Raw genomic sequence first — 6,748 nt, forward strand, 5'->3', positions numbered from 1 at the left:
TGCCTTCATTTCTAACCCATCTCATTAATGGCAGTAAATTGCGATACGGCCAGATTTGGCATTTGATGAAGTAGCATGTCCATGAAAATTAAGAATGAATGGAAAAAAATAGTAATTCTGGGGTATACCCGTGAAAATTCAGAATTAATGGAAAACTCCAGCACTCATGTAATTCAGAATATAAATGAAATAAATAATTCCAGCACCCATGAAAATTAAAAATAAATGAAAAAAATAATTCTGATACCACAATTAAAATTCAGAATAAATGGTTGTAATAATTCTCCAGTATCGTGAAAATTCAGAATTTATGAAAAAAAATTATTATTATTATATATACCGTAAGTCTTTGGCCTCCCTAAAACGCGGGGCCCGGTGTGACCTCACCTGTCGCACACCCCCTGAGGGTGGCTCTGTGTAGCAGAGTGTTGACCCATTAATAAAGCTGTGGTTGACATTAACTGAGTCAGAAACACAATATTTTATTGGAAAACATTGTTTACAAAAAAGTACCGCAATTTTCTAATCATTGCGAAATTCTATACATTGCGAAAGCAAGTACAACTGAAAATTCAGCACTTCAATGGGTAGCGGCTTGAATCAACGGGTTCGCAACGGCTGCAGCTGCGGTGTCGACAATCGGCACGAAAGACTTCCCAGCGATGACTAGCAATTTGGCAGCTTCCACAGGAATTTGTAATTTCTGAACGTACTTGAAAAGTTTAATAGCAGCGACGTTGAGAGCCGTCTGTAGCACGAATCGGACGTCTCCTCTGTAGTATTCGATTGTGGCTTCGTCGAAGCCAGCAGAAACCAAGATGTCCCTCGCAGCGTCGAAGGCTACGTTGGTTAACAGCGCGCCCAAACCTTGTCTCAGACGGTATTCTATTGTCGAAGGTCCGAGGTTATCCAGGGCTGCTTTGACGGCCATAAACACTCTTTGGCCGATTCCGGGATTCGTAGGAACTATGGGGACGCCATCTCTGTTGGTCTGAACTTCATACCCAACAGCCTGGAGAGCTCTCGTTGCGGTCAATATTATGATCTTCGCCTTCACCAGTTGACTGAAAAATCTAACAGGATCCATGAGTCCAGAATTAGCAAGATTTGGCAATTCAGTGTCAGTAGGATTGGACATCCCAGTGGAAGTAGGATCGGGCATTTTATAGTTACTATAATCGGGCATTCTATGATTACTATAATCGGGCATTCCTTGACCATTGTACTGAGGCGCCCTCTTCTGTCGACGTGGCACTTGGTCGTACATCGCTTCCGAACCTAAATTTGGGCGGCTGAAATACCACGAATCTCCTTCCTCTCCGTAAACGTTAGGCAAACCACCGTTCAGGAACCCTACGATGCTGTCCAAAATCGCATGTGTACCAACCACGAACAACGAGCACAATAAGAAAACCTGCTTAACGAAAAAAATGAGAAAAACATCTGACATATATATTTCACGTGTATAGAATTTCATGATAATAATTTGGCTACATAACCCCTAGAAATGATTACAAAATATACGGGGGTGGGCGAAAAGTCCTGGACACATTTTAAGATTAAGGAAAAAAAACCAACACTGAGAGACATAAAAAGTTGCAGTGCTGTTTGTGCTATAAGTACCCATCCCGGAGTAGAGTTTTGTTTCGGTGAATTGAAAAAAGTAATTAAAAATTTTTCATTCACACTGTGTCATCTCGTATAAAAAAACTCGACGTCTATATTCTATCTGTACAGGGTGTAACTAAGCTGATGGCCAGAAGTGTAAGGGGAGAAATGGAACTCGCAAAAACAAACAGCTTTCCCCATACAACGTGGGGTCGGAAAACAAGCGGCGAGCCGAGATAGGGCGCTTTCTCTGCAATGGTTGAAACGCGGAACCCGTCATTCAGCTGCTGCCCATCATCGATGTGACACCTGTATTGCAGTTGGTGGTCGCTCATTTCAGCATTTATTTTGTCAAGTTTTCGATGATGAAGATTCTTTGTCCTTTTCTCGTCTTTACTGGGGGGTCTTCATTTTAAACACGCAGACGCCCTCTTGCGGCTCACCTCTTGCTTCCCGACTCCATATTGTGTGGTGAAAGTTGTCTGTTTTTAACGAGTTCTATCACCCCTTACACTTCCGAGTCCTTTTACAGTTTAGTTAACCCTGTATATAACTGATTTTCTGCATGTGTGTGTGTGTGTGTGTATGTTCCCTATACAAATCTGAGATTTTAGACCAATCTTCGCCGAATTTTGCATTTGTATCGAACAGGGCCCGACTTGAACGATAGTTTACATTAAAAATTCTCCAGGGCTACACAAATGCCCGAAACGGGCAAAACAACTGTCAGGCAACAATGGTTTATAGATTATAATATTTACCTCGGCTACCGTGATTCCCTGACAGTGCGTTTCAGAGATGTGTATCCCTTTTAAAATGGTTTGTCACTGATCCCAGTATACGGAGAAAGCCCGGGTACAGTCAGAAAGTCACCGGGAATTAACTTAAGTAACTCATAAAATGCCATACAAACAGTTCATAATTAATATTTATTTCGATATGCGTCACAAATTATCGCATAAACAGCGAAAGACTAACACATTTAATATGAGTATCCTTTGTAGGTCCGGCTACATCTAAAACAGTGAAAGGATGTTTGTATTGAAATTTGATAGTTTCACATGTAATGCAAATCGTGATAAACATTAATATTGCATTCTTTTTGTACGGCATTTCATACATGTCGAGTTTTTTGTGACACAGCGCCACCTGGGCGTGAAATTTTTAACTATATATATATATATATATATATATAAATTTTTTTTTTAATTTGTAAAAAAAATTAGGCCCGGATAAGAGCATTTTAAATGCATAATTTTTTTTTATTAGCTGGTTGACTTGGTTCAAAATGTGCCGAGGTCTTTTCGCCTACCCGGTATTTTAAATTTAATGGCGGAAAATTTTGAGAAAGGAATATTATACTTGCAGAAAATCCCTAATATTTGGTTTTAAAATATTTTTCCCCCTTTTCTTTTGAAAATTTGTGATTTTTCTAGACAAACAAAACGCTGTTTATCAATGATAAGCGATCACAGGACATACTAAAGATTGGCGATGCTGGTTTTTTGGAGAAAAAAAAATTCAGCACTGCCATCAGGACTCGTGCTCTACTACCAATCTATGAATACGGATGGAACATTTCTTCCTTGGAGCGTTATACAGGGTGCATAGCAAACATGGCGTATGGCATTTTACTGGCGAACTATTGATCCTAGAGAGCATATATACTTCCAGTTCGAAAAAATTTCCAAATAACGTGTTGTAGTCAGGTATATCATTCATGTTTCAAGTGGTTACATAGTTATTGAAATATAAAAACGTCAACTTTTTCTACATTCACCGTCTGTCCCAAAACTCAGAAAGTTGTTGCCTATCTCTCCTCAAAAAAAAAAAAAAAACTTCCACGTTTCTAAGTGCAATATTCACTGAAATGTTCTAATTCGAAAAACGGAGGAAAGTTAGGAAAAAATAGCATTGAATGAGGCTAAAACAGTGTAACCGCATTTAGAGCTTTTTTTTTTTTTCCAAACTTTCATCCGTTTTTCGAATTTGAATATCTCAGTGAATATTGCAATTAGAAACGGTTTTTTTTTTTGGCATCAGGAGAGACAGGGCAACTACTTTCTAACTGGGTTTTGGGACACAGGCGGGGACTGTATAAAAATTTGATATTGTTTTTATTTCCAAAAACTAACCCCTTGCCATATGAATGCAAGGCTATGGTGTCGCAGGGAATTTTTCTCTAATAGGGTTGTTAATAAATGGAATAGCTTACCCCCGGAGGTAGTAAATTGTAACACAATTGACACGTTTAAAAAGAAATACGATGAACATGTTGGGGTAAATCGAAAAGTTATCCGTACTCAGAATAAGACAACCATAAGTATTCTTTATGGGCATTGTACAATATTTTATCACGTGTATATATTGATTATAATTTTTGTTAATTGCATTTTTAATTTGGTTGGTATATATTTTTTGGAAATATATGACATTCATATTTTTATGAGCATCTTTTTCTCAGCCACCTCGTTGGGCATTTTGCCTGCTGTGGTGTTGTATTTGTATTTGAATGACATATCTGACTACTACGCGTTATGTGGATACTTTTTCGTAATTGAAAGTATGCCTCTGCAATAAACGGTTCGCCAGTAAAATGCCATATGCTCTTCTTCCTATGCACCCTGTATATGCTGAACGCTACCGTGCCATGGACCGTGAAGATCATCAGCTAATTGCTCGTGAATGGCGTCGGGACCCAACAGATGGTGACATATATGTGAGAAAGTTGTTCTCTCCACTTGTTAATACAAGATTTTACTGAAACTGCCTGTATGTAGAGAGGCTAATTTTTTTTTTTTTTGGAAAGAAAAATTCACCTCTGACTTCACAGGTTAATTCTACGTATGTCTAACATTCTGAATGTTTATCTAGAGCTTTATCTGGTTTTTCAGTGCTGCTATCTATACCTCAAATTTTGAGTGTCATTTAATAGTGAAATATTTGCATCGTTGTAGGCCGGTGAGAGGGCCCTCTAGGGTGAGACTTTTTGACGTGGAGATCGTTAGTATTTTTTACACTGTCGTAACTTTTATACTGTCATTCATTACTCCTTTTATTTTGAAAGAACGAACTAACTAACCGATTGACACAATATTTTTTGCATTCGATTTGCACAATTAAAAATGAAGTATTTATTCATTTTAGTTATATAATAATATTTTCGAATATAAAAAGTTCTATTCGAAAATCGACATTTTGAAGCCCCAGAGGTCATAATCGTGACACACTCCCTGAAACATACGTCGTAAAACGCAAACACTCACGTTCAAGCAAAACACTTACCCGAACGATTGAAACTTCCATTTTCTCTTAAAAACGTTTTCTTCGCAATATCACACCTATTCTGTGAAATAAAGAGTGAATGCTCATCTTTTTATAAGCCACCTGCCAAATTGAGCTGAATTGAATTGGGTAATAGTATTACACACACCATACCATTATTTCAATTTTGATTCAAAGAATGAAAAGCAACTACGTATTCGCGTGGAGTCATTGCTTAAGTGATGCGATTCATGAATTATTATTAATGTTCGGAATGAGACAACAGCAGCTGCAGGAGTGGAAATTATTTTTTTTTAATAAATTTGGATTTTGTCGTGAAGTTTAGATACTGAGAGGAAAAATATGAGGACATTTGCAATATCAAAATGAAAATAAATTGCTTATATTGTTTGAAAATATATGCACGTATTAAAAATACTAATAGCATATAAAAATCCTCAAATTAACCTCTGGTTATAGTTTCGGTGCGAAATCGAATTTCGGCGGATGTTTTAAAAAATTACGTTTCACAGAAGATCATTAGCGTAATGAGAAATAATTGACCTGTCAAACAACCTCTACGTGTTTCGAATGTTTCACTGTATTAAAGGATATAATAATTAAGGAAATGGATCTTGGTCCAGTCAATATACGATATAATATATAGGCCTATATATATTTTTTTACATATATTTCTTCTCGAAATTGGAGCTTAGTTATAGATCATTACAAAGCATTGGAATAAATTGCAACACAACTATTCAATACTTTAAAGGACATTAGTACGACAAATCGATCCCCCAATTGAGTAGTTAATTTCTTCTGAATCACCCCCCTGACAAGATCAAGTGTTGTACCTTCTGAGCACTGTAAACCTTTGAATAGTTGAAATAGTTTTGATGTCGTAGTATTGCATTCCAGCTGATGTTTTTAAAGTGCAAGAGATTATAAATGCTTCTCAACTGAACCTCACCCTCACAACTGAATGTTGTTTCAGCTCTTTGTCTGTGACTTTGACAGAGATTCTGCAAGTAGGCACCTTTTTGTGAAAACATTGTGAGCTTGGTTTTTGCCTTGTTTCTTCTTCTCAACATTGCAAGTTTAGTGAACTACATTTATTAATTATAATCTATGCAATCACCTGATGAACCACACCAAGTGCTGAATCACATTAAATGAGTCTTTTTTCACAAATGGTGGAACATCGGGTATCCTGAAAAAAAAAGGAACGTGTACCTTGGAACAAACAGTATAAAACTTGAAATTTCCTAGTTTATCTTGGAATACTCAACTTACATTAATTTTTAATACTTTTCTTTTGCTTTCAAATGCAATTTATATTTTAAGTTTTAAAATTCTGTACTTCTCTCCTACAAAAACTTCGGCTACCCTCATTTATTTTCTTCCATCCGCCTTTGGTTATTTCCTTGTCAAATTGAATAGAAAAAATATAAAGTTTATAGTGTGTGGGATTCGTCCCACAAACACTTCTACCGCATGAATTTTCTTTGGAGGAGAGGTGAGAAACTATTTTATTGTTCATCTGCGTGATATAGCAAATGTTAACATCACGAATGTTGTATCTCTAATGCAATCACCCAGCATCAAAGGAACTGATAGAATTAAACACACACACACATTACATTTTCCTTTATGCAAGAGAAAAATGTAGAATAATATTATGCATTCTATGTATACGAGGTGATTATAATTAAAGTTCCCGTACTCCGAGTAGTTTTTGTCAAAAAACTGCTTGCCCGAATACAGCCAAATTTTTAGGATATCTTAATGAGACTATGGACCAGACCAGACCAAAATTTGACAGTATTCGAATAAGCAATTTTTGAGAGGAAAAAATACTCAATCATATTACTCA

The 6,748-nt window shown here is 36.6% G+C and overlaps 1 protein-coding gene across 2 annotated transcripts; it reads right to left on the reverse strand.

The window, feature by feature from the left end:
- Positions 1 to 462: 462 nt before the first annotated feature.
- LOC149090121 (uncharacterized) lies at positions 463 to 4,974 on the reverse strand. Of its 2 annotated transcripts, none has more exons than XM_089235666.1 (2): positions 4,894 to 4,974; positions 463 to 1,414 (listed from the first exon to the last, which is right to left on the reverse strand). In XM_089235666.1, the coding sequence occupies exons 1-2, from the start codon at positions 4,912 to 4,914 to the stop codon at positions 581 to 583; spliced, it is 855 nt and encodes a 284-aa protein (XP_089091792.1). In that variant the 5' UTR covers positions 4,915 to 4,974; the 3' UTR covers positions 463 to 580. The 2 variants fall into 2 exon arrangements, with proteins under 2 accessions (XP_089091792.1, XP_089091783.1); XM_089235657.1 differs by having other exon boundaries at positions 463 to 1,417; positions 4,894 to 4,964.
- Between the last annotated feature and the right edge of the window lie 1,774 nt (positions 4,975 to 6,748).

The sequence above is a fragment of the Pholcus phalangioides genome, unplaced genomic scaffold, assembly GCF_987345545.1.
Source record: "Pholcus phalangioides strain wild (caught in Gottingen) unplaced genomic scaffold, Ppha-v1.0 ptg000001l_1, whole genome shotgun sequence".
Taxonomy (NCBI): Eukaryota; Metazoa; Arthropoda; class Arachnida; order Araneae; family Pholcidae; genus Pholcus; species Pholcus phalangioides.

Coding starts and splice junctions, on each gene's coding strand:
- LOC149090121 (XM_089235657.1), bottom strand. CDS start 4,914: ATGGAAGTTTCAATCGTTCGG. Junction 1,418..4,893: donor TGGAAGTTTCAATCGTTCGG/GTAAGTGTTTTG, acceptor TTTTTCGTTAAG/CAGGTTTTCTTATTGTGCTC.